General features: G+C 42.7%; 1 protein-coding gene across 3 annotated transcripts in view; it reads left to right on the top strand.

Moving 5' to 3' along the window:
* The window catches only part of C2H3orf20 (chromosome 2 C3orf20 homolog), a 106278-nt gene that overhangs the window by 22296 nt on the left and 58617 nt on the right, over positions 1 to 25365 (top strand). For all 3 annotated transcript variants that reach the window (XM_054482249.1, XM_054482250.1, XM_063662666.1), the window contains 4 exons: positions 7111 to 7243; positions 8319 to 8600; positions 17952 to 18104; positions 19233 to 19353. In XM_054482249.1, the coding sequence (XP_054338224.1) occupies positions 7111 to 7243; positions 8319 to 8600; positions 17952 to 18104; positions 19233 to 19353 (689 nt within the window). The remainder of the gene's footprint in view (positions 1 to 7110; positions 7244 to 8318; positions 8601 to 17951; positions 18105 to 19232; positions 19354 to 25365) is intronic.

The following is a 25365-nucleotide window of genomic DNA, read 5'->3' as shown; positions in this document are numbered from 1 at the left end:
AGACTTACTCCTGCCATTTTGTTGTTTCTCTGGTTGTTTTGTGGTCTCCTCATTATTCTTTCCTTCCCTCTTGTCTTCCTTTTACTGAAGGTGATTTTCTCTGGTGATATGATTAAATTTCTTGTTTTTTTTATTTTTTGTGTACCCATTATGTGTTTTTTGATTTGAGGTTACCATGAGGCTTGCAAATACTATCCTATAACTCATTATTTTAAGCTGATAACAACTTCACACTGTCTGTGTAAACAAAGAAACAAACAAGCAAAGAGAAAACTAATAAAACTCTACACCTTAACCTCATCCCCCCACATGTTAACTTTTTGTTGTTTCTATTTATATCTTATCGTACTATATCTTGAAAAGTTGTTGTAGCTATTATTATTATTATTTTGAGACAGAGTCACGCTCTGTCACCTGGGCTGCAGTGCAGTGGCACGTCTCGGCTGACTGCAACCTCTTTCTCCTGAGTTTAAGCGATTCTCCTGCCTCAGCCTCCCAAGTAGCTGGGACTACAGGCACATGCCACCACACCCAGCTAATTTTTGTATTTTTAGTAGAGATGTTGGCCAGGCTGATCTCGAACTCTTGACCTCAAGTGATCTGCCTGCTTCGGCCTCCCAAAGTGCTGGAATTACAGGCGTGAGCCACCATGCTGACCTGTAGCTATTATTTTTCATGAGTTCGTTTTTTAGTCTTTCTGCTTGAGATAATAGTAGCTTACACACCTCAGTAACAGTGTTGTAATAATCTGGTTTTCTCTGTACTACTACCAGTGAGTTTTATACTAACACCTTTTCTTTCTGATTGAAGTACTGCCTTCAGCATTTCATGTAGGAGAGGTCTGGTGTTGATGAAATTCCTCAGCTTTTGTTTGTCTAGGAAAGTCTTTATTTCTTTATGTTTGAAGGATATTTTCACAAGATATACTATTCTAGGGTAAAAGGTTTTTTCCTTCAGCCCTTTAAATATGTCATGCCACTCTCTCCTGGCCTGCAACATTTCCACTGAAAAGTCTGCTGCCAGACAATTGGAGCTCCATTGTATGTTATTTGTTTCTTCTCTCTTGCTGCTTTTAGGATCCTTTCTTAGGATACTTGACCTTTGGGAGTTTGGTTATTAAATGCCTTAAAGTAGTCTTCTTTGGGTTAAATCTGCTTAGTGTTCTATAACCTTGTTGTACTTGAATTTTGATATCTTTCTCTAGGTTTGGGAAGTTCTCTGTTATTATTTCTTTGAATAAACTTTCTACCCCTATCTCTTTCTCTACCTCATCTTTAAGGCCAATAACTCTTAAATTTGCCCTTTTGAGGTTATTTTCTAGGTCTTGTAGCCATGTTTCATTCTTTATTCTTTTTTCTTTTGTCTCCTCTGACTGTATTTTCAAATAGGCCGTCTTCAAGCTCTCTAATTCTTTCTTCTGCTTGATAAATTCTACTGTTAAAAGATTCTGACTCATTCCTCAGTATGTCAATTGCATTTTTAAATCCAGAATTCCTGCTTGATTCTTTAAAATTATTTCAGTCTCTTTTTTAAATTATTATTATTATTATTATTATTTTTTATTATACTTTAAGTTCTAGGGTACATGTGCACAATGTGCAGGTTTGATACATAGGTGTACATGTGCCATGTTGGTTTGCTGCACCCACCAACTCATCATTTACATTAGGTATTTCTCCTAATGCTATCCCTCCCCCAGCCCCCCCTCCGCCCCCCACCCCCCACCAACAGGCCCTAGTGTGTGATGTTCCCCGCCCCGTGTCCAAGTGATCTCATTGTTCAATTCCCACCTATGAGTGAGAACATACAGTGTTTGGTTTTCTGTCCTTGTGATAGTTTGCTGAGAATGATGGTTTCCAGCTTCATCCATGTCCCTGCAAAGGACATGAACTCATCCTTTTTTATGGCTGCATAGTATTCCATGATGCATATGTGCCACATTTTCTTAATCCAGTCTATCACTGATGGACATTTGGATTGGTTCCAAGTCTTTGTTATTGTGAATAGTGCTGCAATAAACATACGTGTGCATGTGTCTTTATAGTAGCATGATTTATAATCCCTTGGGTATATACCCAGTAATGGGATTGCTGGGTCAAATGGTAATTCTAGTTCTAGATCCTTGAGGAATCGCCACACTGTCTTCAATCTCTTCATTAAATGATAGAATTCTGAATTCTTTCTCTGTGTTATCTTGAATTTCTTTGAGTTTCCTCAAAACAGCTATTTTAAATTCTCTGTCTAAAAGGTAACATCTGTTTCTCCAGGATTGGTCACTGGTGCCTTATTTAGTTCATTTTGTGAAATCATGTCTTCCTGGATGGTCCTGATGCCTGTGGATGTTCATCAGTGTCTGGGCATTGAAGAGTTGGGTATTTATTGTAGTCTTCACAGTCTGGGGTTGTTTGTACTTTTCCTTCTTGGGAAGGCTTTACAGGTATTTGAAAGGGTTTGGGTGTTGTAACCTAAGTCATGTCTGCATTAGGGGGCACCCCAAGCCCAGAATGTTGTGGTTCTTGCAGACTCAGAGAGGTACTGCCTTGGTGATCTTGGATAAGATCCAGGAGAATTCTCTAGATTATCAGGTAGAGACTCTTGTTCTCTTTCCTACTTTCTCCCAAACAAATGGAGTCTCTCTCTGTGCTGAGCCACCTGGAGCTGGGGATGGGGTTACACAAGTACCCCTGTGGCCACCACCACTGGGAGTGCACTGGATGAAACCTAAAGCCAGCACAGCACTGGGTCTTGCCCAAGACCTGCTGTAACCACTACCTGACTACTGCCTATATTTGCTGAAGGCCCTAGGGATCTACAATCAGCAGGTGGTGAAGCCAGCCAGGTTTCTATTCTTCTCTTTAGGGCAGACAGTTCCCTCAGGCCCCAGGCATGTCCAGAAATGTTGTCTGGGAGCCAGGACTAGAGTAGAAGACCTTCAAAATCTACCTGATGTTCTATTGTACTGTGGCTGAGCTGGCACTCAAACCATGAGACACAGTCCTTCCCACTCTTCCCTCCCTCTTCCACAGGCAGAGGAGTCTCACCCTTTGGCCACCACCACCAGGCCCATGGGGAGTACTGCCAGCCTACTGCCACTGTTCACTTAAGGTCCAAGGAGTCTTCAGTTAGGCCTGGGACTCACTCTTCAGGGCAGTGGGCTCCCCTGTGCCCCAGGACAGGTATAGAAATGCCATCTGAGAGCCTGGAATCAGGGACCCCAAGAGCCCCTTAGTGTTCTGCCCCCTCATTGCTGAGCCAGTAAATAAGGTGCAAGACAAAGTCCTCTTTACTTTTCCCTCTGCTTTTCTCAAGCAGAAGGAGTTCCTCGCTGTGACCACCACATCTGAGAATGTGCTGAGTCTCTCCTGAAGCCAGCATGTCTCAGAGTGTCACCCAAGACCCACAGCCTACTACCTGGGTATCACTGCTGGTTATTCAGGGCCCAAGGGCTCTTCAGTCAGCAGGTGATGGGTCCTGCCAGGACTGGGTCCTTCCCTTCAAGGCAGTGGGTTCCCTTCTGGCCCAGGATGTATCTAGAAATGTCATCTGGGAGTAGGGCCTGGAATGGAGGCCTCATGACACTGACTGGTACCCTATCCTACTGTGGCTAAACTGGTATCCAAGATGCAAAACAAAGTCCTTTTTACTCTTCCCTCTTCTCTCCTCAAGTGGAAGAAAGGGGTCTTTTTTGGAGCCATGAGCTGCGCCACTTGAGATTGGGGTGGGGGGTGTCACAAGCACTCCCTTAGCTGCCCCAGCTGGTGTCTCAGTAGGTTGCATGCCCTCTAAATCCACTGGCTCTGAGCCCAGCTCAGCACTAAGGCTTGCCTAGGAGTTGCAGTCCTTGTGGCCTAGGCTGCCTTTCAAGTTTATTTAGAACTCCAGAACGCACAGTGGACAGGCTTGCCAAAACGCAGGATGCAGCCACTGGGATGGGTGATTCCCCTTTGGCTAGGGCAGGTCTAAATGCTCCCTCCATGAGTGGGCTTCAGCTGAGTTCAGTCTGGTTTTGCTTTCCACTGTGACAGGAAAGCACTGAGTTCAATGCAAAGTCTGACAATCACTGTACTCTCCCTCTCCCAAATGCATAGACTCTCTGTGCCATGCAGCTGCTGCTGGGGATGGGGAAGGGTGGAGTCAGCAATTCAAGACTGTCTTTCCTACCTCTCCAGTGCCTCTTTCAGTATTATGAAGTTAAAATCAGGTACTATGAGTGCTCACCTGGTTTTTGGTTATTTTGAAGATGCTTTTTTTGTGTGTAGGTAGTTGTTAAATTTGGTGTTCCTATGGGGAGAACAATCAGTAGAGCCTTCTATTTGGCCATCTTTCCCCACCCCTCCACCTAACTTTTATTACAATATATTAATTGTTCTATTTTAGTAGGAGTTATTGTTAATCTCTTAGGGTCTAACTTACCAATTAAACTTTATCATAGGTGTGCATGTAAAAAACATAGCATATACGGGTTCGGTACTATCCATGCTCTCAGGCATTTACTAGGGGTCCTGGAATGTATTTCTCAAGGACTCGGGGAACTGCTACATGTCTTTTGGCCTCTTGTCTATGTGGCTGCTTTCCTTTGCCACCCAAATTTTAGCTGCCTTGTTGCGTCCATTGACACTGGGATGTATATTCAGTGATGCTGCATTACAGGGTCTTAATCTTTGTTTAGGAATTAGGCTCACACATGCATGCTAGCATGAGTGATTAGCCTTGCCTCATAGCTCATAAGTAACTCTAGCCTAGCAATGTCCCAGTTTATGCGTGTTGTCCTATGACATATGTATGAATGATGCCTGATTTTGCTATAGCCATTCTGGTTTGAAATCACTTTGGGTGTGGGGGCCTCCACCATCCATTCCATGTCCACATGCTATTCCACCTCACCTGCTGACAGTTCTGGGGCCAGGCTGACTTTGAGCATCAGCTCCAGGTGTTGGGCTTACTCCCTGAGGGGACAGCAGCTATTTCTGGAAGGTGTCCAATATTACAAGAAGAGAACTATTAATAGCAGTTCCTAGTCAGAGCAAGAGACCATCACCTTTGAGGAGCCCAAGACACCTGGGGCAGGCCAGACATGGAGGCTCAATCCAGCAGATGCTCCAGGTGGCCTGCCAGCAGGTCGCTGGACCTCAGGCCCTAGGCTTGAGTTCAGAGTTCAGTCTCTGGTCCCTGTTGGCAGGAGAAGTGGGGGAAGTGACCAGGAACCACTCAGGGTGGCAGATATCAGAGATGGTCCCCAAGCACTGGCCAGAAACCCCCAGGCTTCACCAGCAGCAAGGAAGGCTCCATTCTGAGGCCCTCAGGGCTTCAGTTAGAGCCTGAGAAATACCCCCACCCAAAGCCAGGTTTCATCCTCAAATCCAAGGTGAAGTTGAGCCTGCATACTTCGAGGCTGCAGCTGGGTGGGAGTCAGAGGTTCAGTGTAGGTAGGACCTGACACAAATGACTAAATAGATGCCCCTGGAACCTAGGTGGGAGGATCACTGCCACGACTCCACATGACCACATCCTCATACCACCTGACACCTATCATGGAGGACAGCTGTGAAAATTAGTATCACAGGCACAGATCATTGTCATCCGGTCTGCAGAGACTCAGATCACAGTGATCTGTGCCTATGGCACTGGGGCTCCCTCCAGAAGACCCAAGATTAGCCATCATCAGAGAAGTTTTCAAGCTGATTGAGAAGAAATAGAGACTTTGTGTCTTTAGTCAGGAGAATCAAAAGGGTCCAATTCAGTGAGGGCGGTCCAGCCCTGGAAATGCTCTCTTTTCTTGGAACCCAGGGAGACATGGCCAGGCTCATCACTTTGCACAAGTCGGTCCCTGACACATCCATCACGGATGACTCGCAGTATGAGTAACATCTCTGTTTGATAACTGACCAGTCAACAATTCCTGGTGAGCATCAATGATACCCCCAATATTCTGACATTTAAAGGATGCCACTCTCCTGCTCTTCTCGGCCCCATGTCCCCTGGTAAACACAATGTCTTGAAAAACCGTTTTCTGAAACCCTTTCTGTATTAGTTTTCACACTGCTGATAAAGACATATCCAAGACTGGGAAGAAAAAGAGGTTTAATTGGACTTCAGTTCCACATAGCTGAGGAGGCCCCAGAATCATGGCAGGAGGCGAAAGGCACTCCTTTCATGGCAGCAAGAGAAAATGAGGAAGAAGCAAAAGCGGAAATGCCTGATGAACCCATCAGATCTCGTGAAACTTATTCACTATCACGAGAATAGCATGGGAAAGACCGGCCCCATGATTCAATTACCTCCCCCTGGGTCCCTCCCACAACAAGTGGGAATTCTGGGAGGTGCAATTCAAGTTAAGATTTGGGTAGGGACACAGCCAAACCATATCATTCTGCCCCTGGCTCCTCCAAATCTCATCTCATGTCCTCACATTTCTTTTTTTTTTTTTTTTTTTGAGTTGGAGTCTCACTCTGTCACCCAGGCTGGATGGAGTGCAGTGGTGTGATCTCAGTTCACTGCAACCTCCACCTCCCGGGTTCAGGAGATTCTACTGCCTCAGCCTCCTGAGTAGCTGGAACTACAGGTGCACACCAGCACGCCCAGTTAATTTTTGTATTTTTTGTAGAAATGGGGTTTCACCATGTTGGCCAGGCTTGTCTCGAACTCCTGACCTCAGGTGATCTGCTTGCCTTGGCCTCCCAAAGTGCTAGGATTACAGGCACGAGCCACCATGCCTGACCATGTCCTCAAATTTCAAAAGCAATCATGCCTTCCCAACAGTCCCCCAAAGTCTTAACTCATTTCACCATTAACCCAACAGTCCAAAGTCTCATCTGAGACAAGGCAAGTTCCTTCCACCTATGAGCCTGTAAAATCAAAAGCAAGCTAGTTACTTCCTAGATACAGTGGGGTTGCGGGTATATTGAGTAAATACTGCCATTCCGAATGGGAAAAAATGGCCAAAACAAAGGGGTTACAGGGCCCATGCAAGTCCAAAATCCAGCGGGACAAACTTTAAAGCTCCAAAATGATCTCCTTTGACTCCAGGTCTCACATCTAGGTCACACTGATGCAAAAGTTGGGTTCCCGTGGTCTTGGGCATCTCTCTAACTTCTTGCCCTCCAACTGCAGGCAAATCTAGAACTATAGAAGATGTCAGCATGCCGCCCCCGCATCGAGGAGTGGGAACCCCTGCCAACAGCCTGGAGTTCAGCGACCCCTGCCCTGAGGCCCGGGAGAAGCTGCAGGAGTTGTGTCGCCACGTGTGAGCACCTCAGTGCTTGGGTTGGGGGAGTCAAGGGTTCTCAGAAAGCCCGGCCCCCAGCTGGGAGTCTGTGTGTATATGTGAGTGGACAGTCACAGAAGTGTGTGAGACATGCCACCTGGGAGCATGGGTTATGTGGTACTCCCCACGACAGCCACAGGTGCAGCATCCCTCACAGGCACACACACACCCGTGTCCTTCCCTGCTCACCATCCTCCCTGCAATATCACTGCAACCATGCAAGGAAGACAGGATTGATGCCCATTTTGTGGATGGGGAAACTGAGGCAGCCTAAGCAGGTATGTGAGTAAGAAATTACCTGAGCTCACACAGCTCCAGTGGTTTGCCTCCTGCCCCTACCCAGCAATGCTTTCTGCCTCTGCAGCACCTTGCCAGGGATGCCCCTTTGCATGGCTCCTTACATTTAGGGTTTTTGTGCCCTGTTTGTTTCTTAACTTAATTTGCCAGATGTTCTACCAGACAGACAAAAACCTCTCAAAACAAACCAAAAAGACCCTCGACATGGGTGGTTAGTGGTTTTTATCATTCTGTGGGGCCATCCCACAAGCCCTAGCAATTTACTCAACATTTCTCTGAGGGCCCAGGCCATTGGGTGTAAAGGGCTTAAGCGCCTGTTCACACCTAATAGCTTAGTCATATACGTCTCCTGGGATTGCTGGGCCAGAACATGGGGAGAGGGCAGCCACTGTTTGCCTCCTCACTGTGACATTCTGGAAGGAAGCTCTCTTCCCCACAACCTTAGGACTGGGGTGAGCAAGGTCTTCAAACCCCCAGGACCCACCCCCCCCTCCCCTTCCACATGCAGTCCCACTCCATAGGTCCTCACCCTCAGGCTCAGGTGGAAATCAGGCAAGGGCTATTCTTAGACAGGCATTGGGAACTTCCTAGTTCTTCCGAAAAACTACCTTTATGGACGAGGGAGCATGGGTTGGGGACGTGTACTTTGGGGACGGGAATGGGATAGGGGTCTTGGGCACTAAGGAAGGGCTGTAGAGATATCCCTGGTGCTTGAGAACCAAGAGGCTAGACAATATATTGGTCTCCTTCTCTGCAGAGATGCCGAAAGGGCCACGTGGAAAGGGAGGAATATCTCCTACCCCATGATCTTACGAAACTACAAGGCAAAGATGCCCTCTCATCTAATATTGGCCCACAAAGGAGACTCTCAGACCCTGGGTTTACATTACCCTCCCACTGCAAGTGCTCAGACTCTCAGCCCCACCCCTCACCCATCTTCTGCCAACCATCATTTCAGTCGGCATTGTCAAGAGGGGAAGGCACCCAAGAAGGCCCTCAAGTTTCATTACACATTCTATGACGGCTCCTCCTTCGTTTAGTATCCTTTTATTTGGTGCCACCCTATCTCCCCAGCTACTCAACACCAGAGAAGTCCAGGACTTGACACAGCCTAAATGTTCCCTTGGGCCTTTTAGTTATCAGAGAAGCCTGGTGATGGGTCTCCTGGTTATTAAGAGTTTGTCTAGATCAGACTCAGGAGGTCAGAGGAGGAGGTAATAAGTTTCAAGCCTCAAGTTCAGTTCAGATGAACAGGAACATACCAAACCCCAGCTACCTGTGAGAAGCTTGTCAGTGCAGGCTGGGAATGCAGACAAAGTCCCTGCCTTTGAGGACCTCTCAGTTGAGACGAGGTTAAAGACACAAAACAAATCACGTCTAGTGGAGAGGAGGGAGTTAGGAGGCCTTAAACAATTGGGAACCTTCATCCTTCTCTCCCTGGCTCAGTGGTTAAGCTCTGTGGTCCTTGCATACTTCACCTATCAACATCCTTGGAGCCTGAGACCTCACCCCAAATGCGCTATCTCCTGGGCCCTGACTGCTCTGCAGCTGAGATCTGACTGGGCTCACGAGCATAGTGCTAGTTGTGTCCCAACCTTGGATGTGGGAGCAACAAAAGGAGACACATTTTCTCTTTGAGAATCTGATGAAAGCTATAGACCTTCTCCCTAGAAATAAGCACTTATCTCCACATGCCTGTAAGGCATTACCTGTGATTGCAGGGCATTTACCAACCTCCAAAGCCTGTCTTTGGATCTGAGTTTGAAAAGACAAATCTCCTTGGAGGGTGAGCTCTGAGGGCTGTGCATACCTCAGAGTGATTTGAGTCTGATTATTTTCTTCATTCACAGATGTGTATTGAGTATCTATCCGTGCAATAAATTCAGATAATGAAGTTAATAGACCATTTGTACTTCAGAGGGAGCAACTTTAATTGCTCCTTTTAAAGTGAACAGGAGTTTGAATTTGGGTGGTAAAAGCAAAAGAAAGGGCTCCCTTTAGAGAATGTCTGTGTAGGAAGTCACCTTGTACCCTATGTTCTTTGTGGGGGTCCTGTTGCCCAAACCCAACATATTCTAGAGCTGGACCAGATCACAGATGTCTCATTCATTTGGCTGCAAGGACTCTAAGGCCAGAGAGGGCAAAGCACTTATTCCAGGTTACGCAGTCTAGAGTTACATACAATGTCACGGATGTGAAACATGGTCATTTGTTTCTGCCCCTTCACTGTAGAAATGGGAAAACTGAGGCCCAAAGGCATGGTGTGACTGACTGTATGCCACAAAAGGAATTCTGTGGCCAAGCTAGGCCTTGGTTCAGGGCCTCCTTACCTCAATTTAGGGTCCTTTCTTGGGTACCATTTTTATACCTTTGAGGATTATTTCCTCCAGCACAGAGCAGGGTAGAGGGCGATGGAAGTGGATGTCATTTTAATAATGAAATCACTGGGCACTCAGGATCCCCTGCCCCTTTCTTGGAGGAGAGGATGGGTCTCTGGGCTGTCTCAACCATTTTCACAAAGGCCAAGCCCCCCAACCAGGCTCTGCTGGCAGCAGCCCCCCTTGCTTCCTTTGGCCTCCTCTTGACTGAACTGGGAATTCAGATTTAAGCGCTCTGTCAAAGAAGTGTTATTGTTTCTCAGACTGTAAATGAATCCATTCATCACACTCTGCTCGGCCTGCTTGCAGCGTGTCCTCCAGTATTGAACACAGCTGACTCCTTCGAGAGCCGCTGCTGCTTGCAATGGGTTGTGTTGTGCCCCACCCCCACTTCTTTCTGACTCTTCCCAGCATTTAATAGGGTGATCTCCCTGAGCTCCTCGTGAAGCTGTGTCTATGAATTAGTCTTCTATCAGGGGCATCAGAAAGGAGGGTGGGCTTGTATATGATAAGAGCACAGCACCCTAGCCTGCAGGAATCTCTGTTCTCTCACTTGTCCCAGAATTCTGAGCACCCTCCCACCCCCCCACCCCCAAATGGTCTGAGAGATCCCCCGAACTTTTGATCCATTGCTACTGGCACTCTTGACTCACACCCCAGCAAAGATCACATCCTCGCAATTAATGCTCTTCTCTTTGGGAGTCCTAAAAGACCAGGGCTCTAGGCTCAGTTCTTTTTGGTGACCCTGCACAAGTCACTTGATCTCTGTGCCTCACTTCCCTTGATTATAAGATGAGGAAGTTGAACTCAGTGATCTTAAAGGAGAAATTCTGTGTTACTGTGTTCAAATGGTCAGAACACATGTGCAGCTATTTGATCCCTCTCAAGTACAGAAAATGTTTGGAAAACTCTTCTTTCACCTAATGGCTTCCATAGAACACTGGGCTCAGCAGTCGATTCTGTTTTCACAGAGATTGCTGGTCAAGCTCTCAGGCAAAAATTATATGTCTGGGCCAGGCGCGGTGGCTCATGCCTGTAATCCCAGCAGTTTGGGAGGCCAAGGCAGGCGGATCACGAGGTCAGGAGATCGAGACCATCCTGGCTAACATGGTGAAACCCCGTCTCTACTAAAAATACAAAAAATTAGCCGGGTGTGGTGACAGGCGCCTGTCGTCCCAGCTACTCGGGAGGCTGAGGCAGGAGAATGGCATGAACCCAGGAGGCGGAGCTTGCAGTGAGCTGAGATCGAGCTGCTGCACTCCAGCTTGGGCAACAGAACAAGACTCCGTTTAAAAAAAAATGATATGTCTGCACTGGGAATATCATAAAACTCTAAGCTATAATTGGTTTGCACTTGGCAGCTTCAGACCCCAGACCCGTCTCAATGTTCATTCATTCATTCTAGTGGGTGTGAGTGGTATCTCACTGTGGTTTTAACTTATGTTTACCTAATGATGAATGGCATAGAGCATCTTTTTGTGTGTGTGTGTGTGTGTGTGTGTGTGTGTGTGTGTTTTGGTGTATCTTCTTTGGAGAAATGTGTATTGAAGTCCTTGTTCACGTTTAGATTGAGTTGTCTTTCTTTAAAACAAGTTGTAAGGGTTCTTTACATATTGTGCATAGATACTAGATGCTTATCAGATATATGATTTGCAAGTATTTTTTCCTATACTGTCAGATGCCTTTTCACTCTCTCAGTAGCATCATTTAATGCACAAAAACTTTTAAATTTTGATGAAGTCCAATTTTTTCCACCTTTCTTTTGCTGCTTATGCATTTGGCTTTATGTCTAAAAAACCATCGCCAAATCCAAGGTTATAACATTTACCCGTATTTTCCTCTTTTTTTTTTTTTTTTTTTGAGACAGAGTTTCGCTCTTGTTGCCCAGGCTGGAGTACAATGGCGTGATCTCAGCTCACCACAACCTCCGCCTCCTGGGTTCAAGCGATTCTTCTGCCTCAGCCTCCCGAGTAGCTGGGACTACAGGTATGCACGACCATGCTGGACTAATTTTCTATTTTTAGTAGAGATGGGGTTTCTCCATGTTGGTCAGGCTGGTCTTGAACTCACTCCTGACCTTAGGTGATACGCCCACCTTGGCCTCCCAAAGTGCTGGGATTACAGGCATGAGCCACTGCGCCTGGCCCCCTGTGTTTTCTTCTAAGAGGTTTATACTTGTAGGTCTTGTGGTCTTTGAAGCATTTTGAGTTAATTTTTGTATGTGGTATAAGATAAGGTTCCAATTTTTTTCCTTTGCGTATGGATAGCTAATTGTCCCAGTACCATTTATTTAAGAGGCATTCTTTCCCCATTGAATGGTCATGGCACCCTTGTCAAAAATCAATTGACTGTAGAACTATAGATGTATGGGTTTATTTTTGGACTGTCAATTCTAAGCCATTAACACATATGTCTGTCTTTATGCCTGTACCACACTGTTTTGGTTATTGTAGTTTTGTAGTAAGTTTTGAAATAAGGTAGTGTGAGTCCTCCCACTTTTTTTTTTTCAAGACTATTTTGGTTGCTTGGAATCTCTTACAATTTAGTGTAAATTTTCAGGTCAGGTTTTCCATTTCTACAAAAAAAAGCCAATAAGATTTTGATAGGCATTGCATTGATTCTGTAGATCACTTTGGGGAGTAATACCATTAACAGTTTTTTGTTTGTTTGTTTGTTTGTTTGTTTTGAGTCAGAGTCTCGCTCTGTCACCCAGGCCAGACTGCAGTGGTGCCATCTCAGCTCACTGCAACCTCTGCCTCCCAGGCTCAAGCAATTCTCCTGCCTCAGCCTCCCAGATAGCCGGGACTACAGGTTTGCACCACCATGCCTGGCTAATTTTTGTGTTTTTAGTAAAGATGGGGTTTGGCCATGTTGGCCAGGCTAGTCTCGAACTCCCGACCTTGAGTGATCCACCCACTTCAGCCTCCCAAAGTGCTGGGATTACAGGCATGAGCTACAACACCCAGCCAACAATATTAATTCTTCCAACCCATGAGCACTGGCAACAAGCAATACAAAATGGTATATAAACAAGAACAAAAAAGCAATGAACAAAAGGATATTATGCCATTTGCAACAGCATCAAAAAGATTAAAATACTTAGGAATAAATAACAAAGAGGTACAGAACTTGTACACTGAAAACTACAAAGCATTGCCAAATTACATTAAAGAAGACCTAAATAAATGGAAAGACATCCTGTGTTCTTTTGTGTGTGTTGATCTTGTATCTGTAACTTTTCTAAGTTTGTTTGCTCTAGATTTTTTTGTGTGGACTCTTTAGAATTTTCTATATATAAAATCATGTCATCTACCAACAGAGGTAATTTTACTTCTTCCTTTCCAATTTTGAGGCTTTTTATTATTTTGTTGTTGTTGTTGCTATTTGCTGTGGCCAGAACTTTCAGTACAATTTTGAATAGAAGTGGTGAAAGCAGCCCTCCTTGTCTTGTTCTTTATATTAGAGGAAAAGTTTTCATTCTTTCACCATTTATTATGATGTTAGTTGTGAATTTTTTCATATATGGCTCTTAATATGTTGTGGGAGTTCCCTTCTATTCCGAATTTGTTGAGTGTTTTTTAATCATGAAAGGGTATTAAATTTTGTCAAATGCTTTTTCTTTATCAGTTAAGGTGATCATGATTCCCCCCAACCCCCACCATTCCATTACTATGGTACATTACATTGATTTTTGTGTGTTGAACCATACTTGCATTCCTGGGATAAACCACACCTGGTCATGGTGTATAATCCTTTTGATAGGCTGATGCTGAATTCGGTTTGCTGGTATTTTGTTAAGATATTTTATGTTTATATTCGTAAGGGATATGGGAAGTTTTCTTTTTATGTATTTGTCTGGCTTTGGTATCAAGATAATCCTGGCCTCATAGAATGAGTTAGGAAGTGTTCAGGTCTGCTCTTCTATTTTTTTGGGAGGATTGGTATTAATTCTTTAAATGTCTGGTAGAATTCACCAGTGAAGCCATCTGGTCCTAGGCTTTTCTTTGTTGGGCGGTTTTTCATTAATGATTTAATCTCCTTACTTGCTATAGTTCTATTTAGGTTTTTTATTTCTTTTTGAGTCACTTCTGGTAGTTTATATGTTTCTAGGAATTTGTCCATCTAGGTTATCTAACTTTATAGTGTACAGCTGTTCTTATTATTGTATCATTGTCTTAGGATTTTTTTTTATTTCTGTAAGGTCCCATTTTCATTTCTGATTTTAGGAATTTGAGTCTTTCTTTTTTTTAATCCGTCTACTAGAAGTTTGTGCTTTCTTGATTTATCAAAGATGCAACTTTTGGTTTTGTTGGTTCTGTTTTTCTATTCTCAATTCTGTTTTTCTCCACTCTGATTCCTTATTGTTTTCTTCCATCTGCTAGCTTTGCTTTAGTTTGCCCTTCTTTTTCTAGTTCCTTAAGGTAGAAAATTGGGTTATTGATTTGAGATCTTTCTTTTCATTTAATGTTGGTATTTACAGCTATAAATTTCTTTCTGAGTGTTGCTTTGCCTTTCTCCCATAAGTTTTGACATGTTGTGTTCTGTTTTCATTCATTTCAAAGTATTTTATAATTTCCCTTGTGATTTCTTTATCCACCTGTTGTTTGTGTGTTGTTTAATTTTCATGTATTTGTGAATTTTTCCAATTTTCTTTTGTTAGTGATTTCTAGTTTCATTCCATTGTGATCAAAGAAGATACTTTCTATGGTTTCAATCTTTTAAAATTTATTGAGACCTGTTTTGTGGCCTAACATATTGTCTGTACTGGAGAATGATCCATGTGAATGTGAGAAGAATGTGTGTTCTGCTGTTGTTGGGTGGTATTCTGTATGTCCTATTAGTTCTAGTTGGTTTGCAGTATTGTTCAAGTCCTCTCTTTCTTTCTTTTTCTTTTTTTCTTTCTTTTTTTTTTTTTTTTTTTTTGAGGTGGAATCTCACTGTGTCACCCAGACTGGGGTGCAGTGGCACAATCTTGGCTGGCTGCAACCTCTGCCTCCCGTGTTCAAGTGATTCTCCTGCCTCAGCCTCCTGAGTAGCTGGGATTACAGGCGTGCACCACCATGCCTGGCTAAACTTTTTTGTATTTTTAGTGGAAATGGGGTTTCCCCATGTTGGCCAAGCTGGTCTCAAACTCCTGAACTTAGGTGATCCGTCCGCCTTGGCCTCCCAAAGTGCTAGGATTATAGGCATGAGCTACTGCAAGCGGCCTAAGTCCTCTATTTCTTTATTGATCTTCTGTCTAGTTGTTCTATCCATTATTGAACATGAGGTAGTGAAGTCTCCAACTATTTTTGTAGAACTATTTCTTCCTTTAATTCTGTCAGTTTTTAAATTTGTATATATTGAGGCTCTGTTATTAGGTGTGTATATCTCTTATAATTGTTACATATTCTTAAGGTATTCACCCTTTTCTCAATATGTAATGTCCTTCTTTGTCACTTGTAAAAATGTTTAACTTAACATCTATTTTGCATGGTTTTAGTATATTCACCCCTACTCTCTTTTGGTTACAATTTGCATAGAATATCTTTTTCTATCATTTCACTTTCAACCAAGTTGTGTCTTTGGATCTAAAGTGAGTCTCTTAGACACAGCATATGGTTGAATTGTTTTGGTTTTTAAAAATTTATCCTGCCAGCTTTTTTTTTTTTTTTTTTTTTTTGAGACTGAGTCTCGCTCTATCACCCAGGCTGGAGTGCAGTGGTGCAATCTTGGCTCATTGCAACCTCCACCTCCTGGGCTCAAGCGATTCTCATGCCTCAGCTCTGGCCTTTTTGATTAGAGAGTTTAATCTATTTCTGTTTAAAGTAATTGCTGATACAGAAGGACTTAATTCTTTAATTTTTCTGTTTGTTTTCTATATGTCGTATACCATCTTTGTTTTTCAGTTCCTTCATTACTTGCACTTTTTGTGTCTGACTTTTTGCAGCATGCCATTTTGATTTACTTCTCATTTCCTTTTCTCCATATTTTTAAGTTATTTCCCTAGGGTTGTCTTGGTATAAAGGGTTAAATGGTGTCTCCCAAAATTTGTAACCGCATGGAACCTCAGAATATTACCGCATTTGGAAATAGGGGCTCTGAAGATGTAATTTTTAAGATGCAGTCATATTGTTGGGGTTGGCCCTACTGCAATGACTAGTGTCCTTATAAGAAGAGAAAACAGACACACGCACGCACACACATGCGTGCACACACACACACACACACACACACAGAAGAAAGCTATGTGATGACTGAGGCAGAGATTGAAATGATGCATGTACAATCCAAGGAATACCAAAGATTTCTGGCAACCACCAGAAACTACAAGGGGCAAGGAAGGATTCTTCCCCAGAGCCTTCCAAAGCATAACCCTGTTGACACCTTGATCTTGGACGTTCAGCCTCTGGAACTGTGAGATTATAAATTTATGTTGCTTTTAGCCATCCAGTTTATCGTACTTTGTTATGATAGCCCTAGGAAACTAATATACCTGTGTATTACAGTTAACACACTAGTTTGAATTAATAACTTAGCCACAATAAAATATAAAAATCTGCTCCTATATAGCTATATCCCTCCCCCTTTATGTTGTTACCAGAGAATTATGTTTTATAGATACATTGTGTGCCCATTAACATAGGTTTACAGTTACTGTTTTATGCATTTATCTTTCAAATCATATAGGAAAAAAAGAAAAATTGTATGCTGAAAATACAATACTGGATTTTATATCTACTTATATAGTTAACTTTACCAGTGTTCTTTTTTTCTTTGTATGAATTTGAGTCACTGTCTAGTGTCCTTTCATTTCAGCCTGAAGGATTCCCTTCAGCATTTTTTTGCAGGGCAGGTCTACTAGTGATTAACTTCCTCAGTATTTATCTGGGAATATTTTAATTTCTTCATTTTTGAAGAATAATTTTGCTTGATATAGAATTGTTGGTCAACAGTTTTATTTTTTTCCTTCGAGGTCTTTAGATATTTCATATTGCTGCCTTCTTAACCCCATGGTTTCTGATGAGAAATCAGCCATTAATCTTATTGAAGGTCTCTTATATATGATGAATCTCTTTTTTCTTGCTGCTTTCAAGATTCCCTCTTTGTATCTGTCTTTTGACAGTTAAATCATAATGTGTCTCAATGAGAATATCTTTGAATTTATCCTACTTGGAGTTTGCTAAGCTTCTTGAACATGTATATTATTGTCTTTCATCAAATTTGGGGAGTTTTCAGCCATTATTTCTTTAGATATTCCTTCTACCATAATTTCTCTTGTCTCTCTTTCTGGGACTTGTATTATTCATATGTTGGTAAGCTTGATGACCTCCCACAGGTCCCTGAGAATCTTCATTTTTCTTCATTTCCTTTTCTTTCTGCTTTCATTCTGAAATGCTTCTGTGTCTGGAATACTGCTTGTGAAATTCCTGCACACAGGACAGTAGCTGCCCACACCATGTCTTCCTTAGTCAGGACCAGTGCTTCTTGGGGCCTCTTTACTAGAAAATGAACAAGGAGACATTACCTGTCCTCCTTGATTGGTCAGAAGTGGGAGCAGCCTGATAGCATTAGAAATATTGCTGGCCTCAGAGATCAAAGATCAAATCCTGGCTCTAGCTACTTCCTTGTGATGTGACATGGGGCAGATAATTTCTGCACTTTGGATTCCTCATCTATAGGGTGACCAACTCATCCTGGTTTGCCTGGGACTTTTTAGGTTTTATACTGAAAGTTCCATGTCTCAGGAAACCCATTAGGCCCAGGGGGACCCTACTCATCTGTGAGAGGAAGATAATACTACCTACCACAAGGTGGTTGTGAGAAAATAGAAGATACAGAAAAGCAGCTAGGTCATCACTGGGTTCCATAATCATATAATTGTTACTTATGCAAAATGCAAGGAGGGTGTTTGAAGATGGAGAATGATGCACCAAATAGCTAACACTTTGACATGTGGACTTGCTTCAATGGGACAACTGAGAGCAGAACCAGGGAGTTTTCTGTTAGTTCTACCTGAACACTTCTGCCAGCTATCCCTCTGGAAACGTGGCTATATGTCAGATCCCCACATGCTGCAGAGGGAGAACCATCACCTGCCTCTTTAATGACATACCTGGATTCTCCTTGCTGGCCCTGTTCAATGCTGAAGGTCAGGGCTGTGTTCACTACAACCTGAAAACCAGGTAAGTGGACTGGGAGAGTACTAGTCTCACGGAAGTACTACTGAGGGTGATGGAGGGAGGACTGAGGTGGTGACTACAAGTACCTGGTTAAAGAAGAAGCCAGGCAGTATCCAGAGGTCTAGTAAGGCAGTGAGGCAGGGCTGAGGCTGTTTCTGCAGGGACATAGGAACTTTCAGGCTCAGCCCTTCCTTGCTGTATCTATGTCACAGCCAATGAGAAGGACAACTTCCCAAGTCCTACTCCACTTGGTACCCCAGAGTACTAAGATCTTGATTGTTAGTTACATTAATGGAAGAATTATTTAGTGGAAAAAATATGTTTTATATCAGGAGTGGGTGAAGGAGAGGCATGAACACACTACTTCTGTGGCATCTTTTAAGAGAAGTGCATATTCTTGCCAGCCAAAGGTTGATATTGTCTGGCTTTTCTTTTTTGTTTTGTTTTTGTTTTTGTTTTGAGACAGGGTCTTGCTCTCACTCTGTCACTCAGGTTGAAGTGCAGTGGCATGATTATAGCTCACTGCAGCCTCGAACTCCTGGGCTCAAGTGATCCTTTCACCTCAGCTTCCTGGGTTAGCTGGGACTACAGACATGCGCCACAATGCCCAGATAATTTTTTAAACTTTTTGTAGAGACAGGGTCTCACTGTGTTGACCAGGATGATCTCAAACTCCTGGCCTCAAACAATCCTCCTGCTTCAGCCCCTCAAAGTGCTGGGATTACAGGCATAAGCCACCATGTCTGGCTTTGCCTGGCTTTGCCTGGCTTTTCATAAGGAACTGTTCTTGGAAGAAAAGACTTACTCTTATGCTATAGGTATTCCAGTTCCCATCTTGGTGCCTATTATACACTCAGGCTACTAGGCAACAGAGCACAAATCCCATTTCTTCCCCTCTTGGGTTTGGCCTGAGCCTTCATCATCTCTCTCAGAATAGGCTCCTCCGGTATCATCAACAGGTGTTAAGGGGCCTCAGACCATAGCAAGTGGGGAAAGTAAGGCTGCCTGCAGGACTCCACCACTCCTCCAGCCTGGGAGTGAGTCTTACAGACCTGCCTGCCCATAGGCTGCAGTGATGAGAGCTTCCTTCAGGGGCCCAGTGGCAGCTACTCACTTCTGTATCTCTCCTAGTTGCCCATATGTCTTAATCTTGGATGAGGAAGGTGGCACCACCAATGACCAGCAGGGCTATGTAGTCCACAAATGGAGCTGGACTTCCAGGACAGAGACCCTGCTTTCCCTGGAATATAAGGTAGGGATGGGCAGCACAGGTTGGGTGGCAGTGAGCACCGCTGTCACAGGAAGGGCCTTAGCATCCTGCCATGAACTGCCTAGCATTAAAAGCCCAGGGCTACCTGTAAGACAGGAATCCTGCCCTGAAGGAGCTCATAATCTCATTCAGAGGTTCCCAAGTTGGTGGATGGTGGTCCAGGTTGGCTGAAGGGAACTTTTCACCAGCCTAAACTATTGGCTGCTTTACAGACATTGCTTGGTAATATCCTTCCTGTGTAATTTTTATTATTAATATTATTCTGTTTTTACTGTTAAAATGTGTTTTATGAAGTCACAGTTATAGTAGTTGATAGCTTTATTTTTAATGCCTATGTGTGGCAATAATAAAAATTAGCAATTCTATATTGGTCTCCTCAGTTTTTATTTTTATAACTTTATTATCTATAAAATAAAACAATCTAGAAGTCAAAAGTGACTGATAGATACAAACTCTTTTTTCATTCATTTGGCTGTTCAGATAATTATTCACCAAAGATTTATTAAATAACAAATAATAGAGGGCTGAATTATTAGTAATAAATTAATAAACTTATTAATAAAGCAACTAACTGTACTTGTCACTTATCTGTGACAGAGTTCCTCATCATTGACACTACTGACATTTTGGGATGGATACTTCTTTGGTATAACTGTGCATTGTAAGATGTTTAGCATCCCACTAGATTCTAGTAGTATCCCCTTCTCCAGTTGTGACAACAAAAAATATCTTCAGGTATCACCAAATGTAGCCTCTGGGGGGCAAAATTGCCCCCAGTTGAGAATCACCAATCAGAGGGTGGAAGGAGAAACAAAACCCGTCAAGGAACTCAAAAGTCTAAGGGAGTAATAAGAACACAGGGTAGACACAGATAAGAACTGTGAGAGAAGGGCAAGTGTTGGGATTCAGAGAAAGATCACAGAACATAGCATCCACTCAAGCTGGCTTGAGATGAAGAGCCCCACAGTAAGGGTCGTGGACACAAGCACTTGGAATGCATGGGAGGGCCCCAGCACCCTACCCTTAGTCTCCTGTTTCTTGTCCTCTTGGTTCATCGTCTACACTGGCCACTGACTCTCCTCCTTATGCTCTGATTCCTCAGACCACACCTCTGCTCAGCAATATTCACTCCCTTGAACATGTCTCACCTTTCCTACTCCCTTGGCCTGAAATGCACCCCCTCCTCTCTTTGCCAGTGCAAATGTCCTCCCAAATTCCTTCAAAGCCCTGCCCAGACTCCCCTCCTTTGTGGCATCCCATCCCACACCCATTTCTATCTTCCCACAGTGCACACAGTTTGGATTAGTCACTTGGTAATTAATGTCAGGAAGAGGTTCTCATCTCTGGCTGAGTATCAGAGTCACCTCTGGGACTTTTTATAAAATAAAGATCCCAGGCACAGCCCCAGAGCAACCCTGACTCAGTTGGTATGATAGGAGTTTTAGATTTCTGTGGTTTTCACAAACATTTCTGAGGCTTGGCCAGGTCTGAGAGCCCCAGTCTAAGGGTGTGTTGTGTTGTTTTCTTAATGTTTAACTTTTCATAGCTGTATGAAAAGTGTATAATCCAAGATTAGAAATCAGTTGAAGGCAGGCATCAAAAGTTGTGTGTTAGTGTGACCAAGCAGAGAACTGTGATAAGAATCTGAGGAGCTAAATACTAGTGCCAACTTTGCCAGACTTTGGCTGTGCAACTTTGCGAAAACCTTTCAGCTTCTCTGAGTCTCAGTTATCTCATCTATACAAAGGGGGTCACCAGAACTGCCCTCCGGCCTTATGGTATTTTCATGATAAGAAATGAAATAATGGAAGGGAAAGTGCTTTGACATCAGTAAAGTGTTTTAGCAATGTATTTTAGTTGACTGTTATATATTTCCTGGAGCTGCATGCAGAAAAGCACAACAGAGGCACGTGAAGTCAGGAGTGGCCTGGAAAAGAAGGTGGCCCTGGGGTTGTAGCATGGGGGTGAGTGTGCATGATTCACATAGAGAGGAGGAGGAGGCAAAAATCTTCTGGGTAGTGGGAGCAGAGTCTGCAAAGGTTGAAGTTGGGACTAAATGTGGCATTTTTAGGAGGTCACAAGTGCTTCTTGTAAAAGACAGGTGGAGCAAGTGGTATGTATGGTGTCAGGTGGAGGTGGGAGGCACTGGATGTCAGGCTGGGGAGTTTGCATGCTGTCTTGGAGGCTGCAGGGGCAAATTTGTTTTTACCCAGATGTTTACTATTTCCAGTGTTCTTCATTACTCTCTGAAGATCCAAGTTTCCCTCTGGTACCATTTCTCTTCAGCCTGAAGAACTTCCTTTGGCTTTCTTGAAGTGCATATCTTCTGGCAATGTATTCTCTGTTTTCTTTCATAATTAAAAAAAAAATCTCTTTATTAAAGGATATTTTTGCTGGATATGATTCTGGGATGATTTCTTTCAGCATTTTAAAGATGTTGTTCTGTGTCTGTCTTCCATAGTCTATAAGAAGTCTGTAGTTATTCAAGTCACTGTTTATTTTCTTTACCTGCTTGCAAGATTTTCTCTTTTCTTTGGTTTTCTGAGTTTAACTGATACATCTAGGTGTGGTTGTCTTCATATTTATTCCATTTACTGAGTTTCTTGAGTCTATAAATTCATTTAAATTTGTTTCACCAAATTTGGGGAATCTTCTAAGTCTTCTTTGGAAAAAAAAACCTGCTCCAATCTTTCTCCTTTTCTTCTGAGACTCCAATTATGTCTATTTTAGATCTTTTGATATTGTCCCAAGGGTTCCTGAAGCTCTCTTATGTTGTTGTTTTTCACATTATTTTTCTGTTTACTTCTGAGATTGGATAATTTCTCTTGATCTGACTTCAAGTTCAGTGACTTTATTCTGTCATCTCCATTCTACTATTATGATAACAATATAATAATTTACAATTTCAGATTTACATATTTTCAGCTCTAGAATTTCCACTTAGTTACTTTTATATTTTTTATTTCTCCGCTGAGATTCCATATTTTATAATTTCTTACAAGTACATTTTCCCTTACCTCATCTAGTATAGTTAAATTAGTGTTTTAACGTCCTTGTCTGAAAATTTCAGTGTCTGGGTCTTATCAGACAGAGTTGGCCTCTGTTGATTATCTGTTGCCTTGAGAACAGCTCACACTTCGCTGGTTCTTCACATATTGAATAATTTTGGACTGTAGGCGGACATTGTGAATGTTATTTGGTGGAGTGTCTGAATTCCGGTGTATTTCTCTGAAGAATGTTGATATTCTTGTTTTAACACGCAATGAACTTGGTTAGACTGAAACCACAAACTTTGTTTCACTTGCAGAAGCTCACATCTCAGTTCAGTTTTTATGTTTGTTTCTTGAACCGTAAGGTGTCTTGAGTCTTCCCTGCTCAAGCATGGTTCAAGGATCAGCCAGAGACAGGGACAGTTTATATACAGAATTCTGGTCTCTCCTTCTCTGGTGCTATCCTTTCTGGAATTCTTTCTACACTTTCCTGTGACTGTGGTTGCTCCAGGTTCCATCCTCTGGGCTCTTCAGGCCAGAAAGATGGTGGAGTTTGGCCATGACTGTGGCCTGCTAAAGCTGTAAAACAAAACCTTATCCCATGCTGCTCCTTTCTTTTTTTTTTTTTTTTTTAAACCCAAAGAATTCTTCACTGATCTAGCTTATTTTAGAAATATCTTTAGCTTTACTTGTAAGAAAGGCACTGCTCTTTAAAGATTGAAGAGCATAAGATGAAGACTGAAACATGGGATCTTACTGCCTTTTTTCTTTCTTTTTTTTATTATTATTATACTTTAAGTTTTAGGGTAGATGTGCACAATGTGCAGGTTAGTTACATATGTATACACATGTGCCATGCTGGTGTGCTGCACCCATTAACTCGTCATTTAGCATTAGGTATATCTCCTAATGCTATCCCTCCCCCCTCCCCCCACCCCACAACAGTCCCCAGAGTGTGATGTTCCCCTTCCTGTGTCCATGTGTTCTCATTGTTAAATTCCCATCTGTGAGTGAGAACATGCGGTGTTTGGTTTTTTGTCCTTGCGATAGTTTACTGAGAATGATGATTTCCAATTTCATCCATGTCCCTACAAAGGACATGAACTCATCATTTTTTATGGCTGCATAGTATTCCATGGTGTATATGTGCCACATTTTCTTAATCCAGTCTATCATTGTTGGACATTTGAGTTGGTTCCAAGTCTTTGCTATTGTGAATAGTGCCCCAATAAACATACGTGTGCATGTGTCTTTATAGCAGCATGATTTATAATCCTTTGGGTATATACCCAGTAATGGGATGGCTGGGTCAAATGGTATTTCTAGTTCTAGATCCCTGAGGAATCGCCACACTGACTTCCACAATGGTTGAACTAGTTTACAGTCCCACCAACAGTGTAAAAGTGTTCCTATTTCTCCACATCCTCTCCAGCACCTGTTGTTTCCTGACTTTTTAATGATTGCCATTCTAACTGGTGTGAGATTGTATCTCCTTGTGGTTTTGATTTGCATTTCTCTGATGGCCAGTGATGATGAGCATTTTTTCATGTGTCTTTTGGCTGCATAAATGTGTTCTTTTGAGAAGTGTCTGTTCATATCCTTTGCCCACTTTTTGATGGGGTTGTTTGTTTTTTTCTTGTAAATTTGTTGGAGTTCATTGTAGATTCTGGATATTAGCCCTTTGTCAGATGAGTAGGTTGCGAAAATTTTCTCCCATTTTGTAGGTTGCCTGTTCACTCTGATGGTAGTTTCTTTTGCTGTGCAGAAGCTCTTTAATTAGATCCCATTTGTCAATTTTGGCTTTTCTTGCCATTGCCTTTGGTGTTTTAAACATGAAGCCCTTGCCCATGCCTATGTCCTGAATGGTAATGCCTAGGTTTTCTTCTAGGGTTTTTATGGTTTTAGGCCTAACGTTTAAGTCTTTAATCCATCTTGAATTAATTTTTGTATAAGGTGTAAGGAAGGGATCCAGTTTCAGCTTTCAACATATGGCTAGCCAGTTTTCCCAGCACCATTTATTAAATAGGGAATCCTTTCCCCATTGCTTGTTTTTCTCAGGTTTGTCAAAGATCAGATAGTTGTAGATATGCGGCATTATTTCTGAGGGCTCTGTTCTGTTCCATTGATCTATATCTCTGTTTTGGTACCAGTACCATGCTGTTTTGGTTACTGTAGCCTTGTAGTATAGTTTGAAGTCAGGTAGTGTGATGCCTCCGGCTTTGTTCTTTTGGCTTAGGATTGACTTGGCGATGCGGGCTCTTTTTTGGTTCCATATGAAATTTAAAGTAGTTTTTTCCAGTTCTGTGAAGAAAGTCATTGGTAGCTTGATGGGGATGGCATTGAATCTATAGATTACCTTGGGCGGTATGGCCATTTTCATGATATTGATTCTTCCTACCCATGAGCATGGAATGTTCTTCCATTTGTTTGTATCCTCTTTTATTTCATTGAGCAGTGGTTTGTAGTTCTCCCTGAAGAGGTCTTTTACGTCCCTTGTAAGTTGGATTCCTAAGTATTTTATTCTCTTTGAAGCAATTGTGAATGGGAGTTCACTCATGATTTGGCTCTCTGTCTGTTATTGGTATATAAGGATGCTTGTCATTTTTGTACATCGATTTTGTATCCTGAGACTTTGCTGAAGTTGCTTATCAGCTTAAGGAGATTTTGGGCTGAGACAATGGGGTTTTCTAGATACACAATCATGTCGTCTGCAAACAGGGACAATTTGACTTCCTCTTTTCCTAATTGAATACCTTTTAGTTCCTTCTCCTGCCTAATTGCCCTGGCCAGAACTTCCAACACTATGTTGAATAGGAGTGGTGAGAGAGGGCATCCCTGTCTTGTGCCAGTTTTCGAAGGGAATTCTTCCAGTTTTTGCCCATTCAGTGTGATATTAGCTGTGGATTTGTCATAGATAACTCTTATTATTTTGAGATACGTCCCATCAATACCTAATTTATTGAGAGTTTTTAGCATGAAGGGTTGTTGAATTTTGTCAAATGCC

This window comes from Pongo pygmaeus, chromosome 2, assembly GCF_028885625.2.
Source record: "Pongo pygmaeus isolate AG05252 chromosome 2, NHGRI_mPonPyg2-v2.0_pri, whole genome shotgun sequence".
Lineage (NCBI taxonomy): Eukaryota > Metazoa > Chordata > Mammalia > Primates > Hominidae > Pongo > Pongo pygmaeus.
This window is presented reverse-complemented; position numbering and strand designations above follow the sequence as displayed.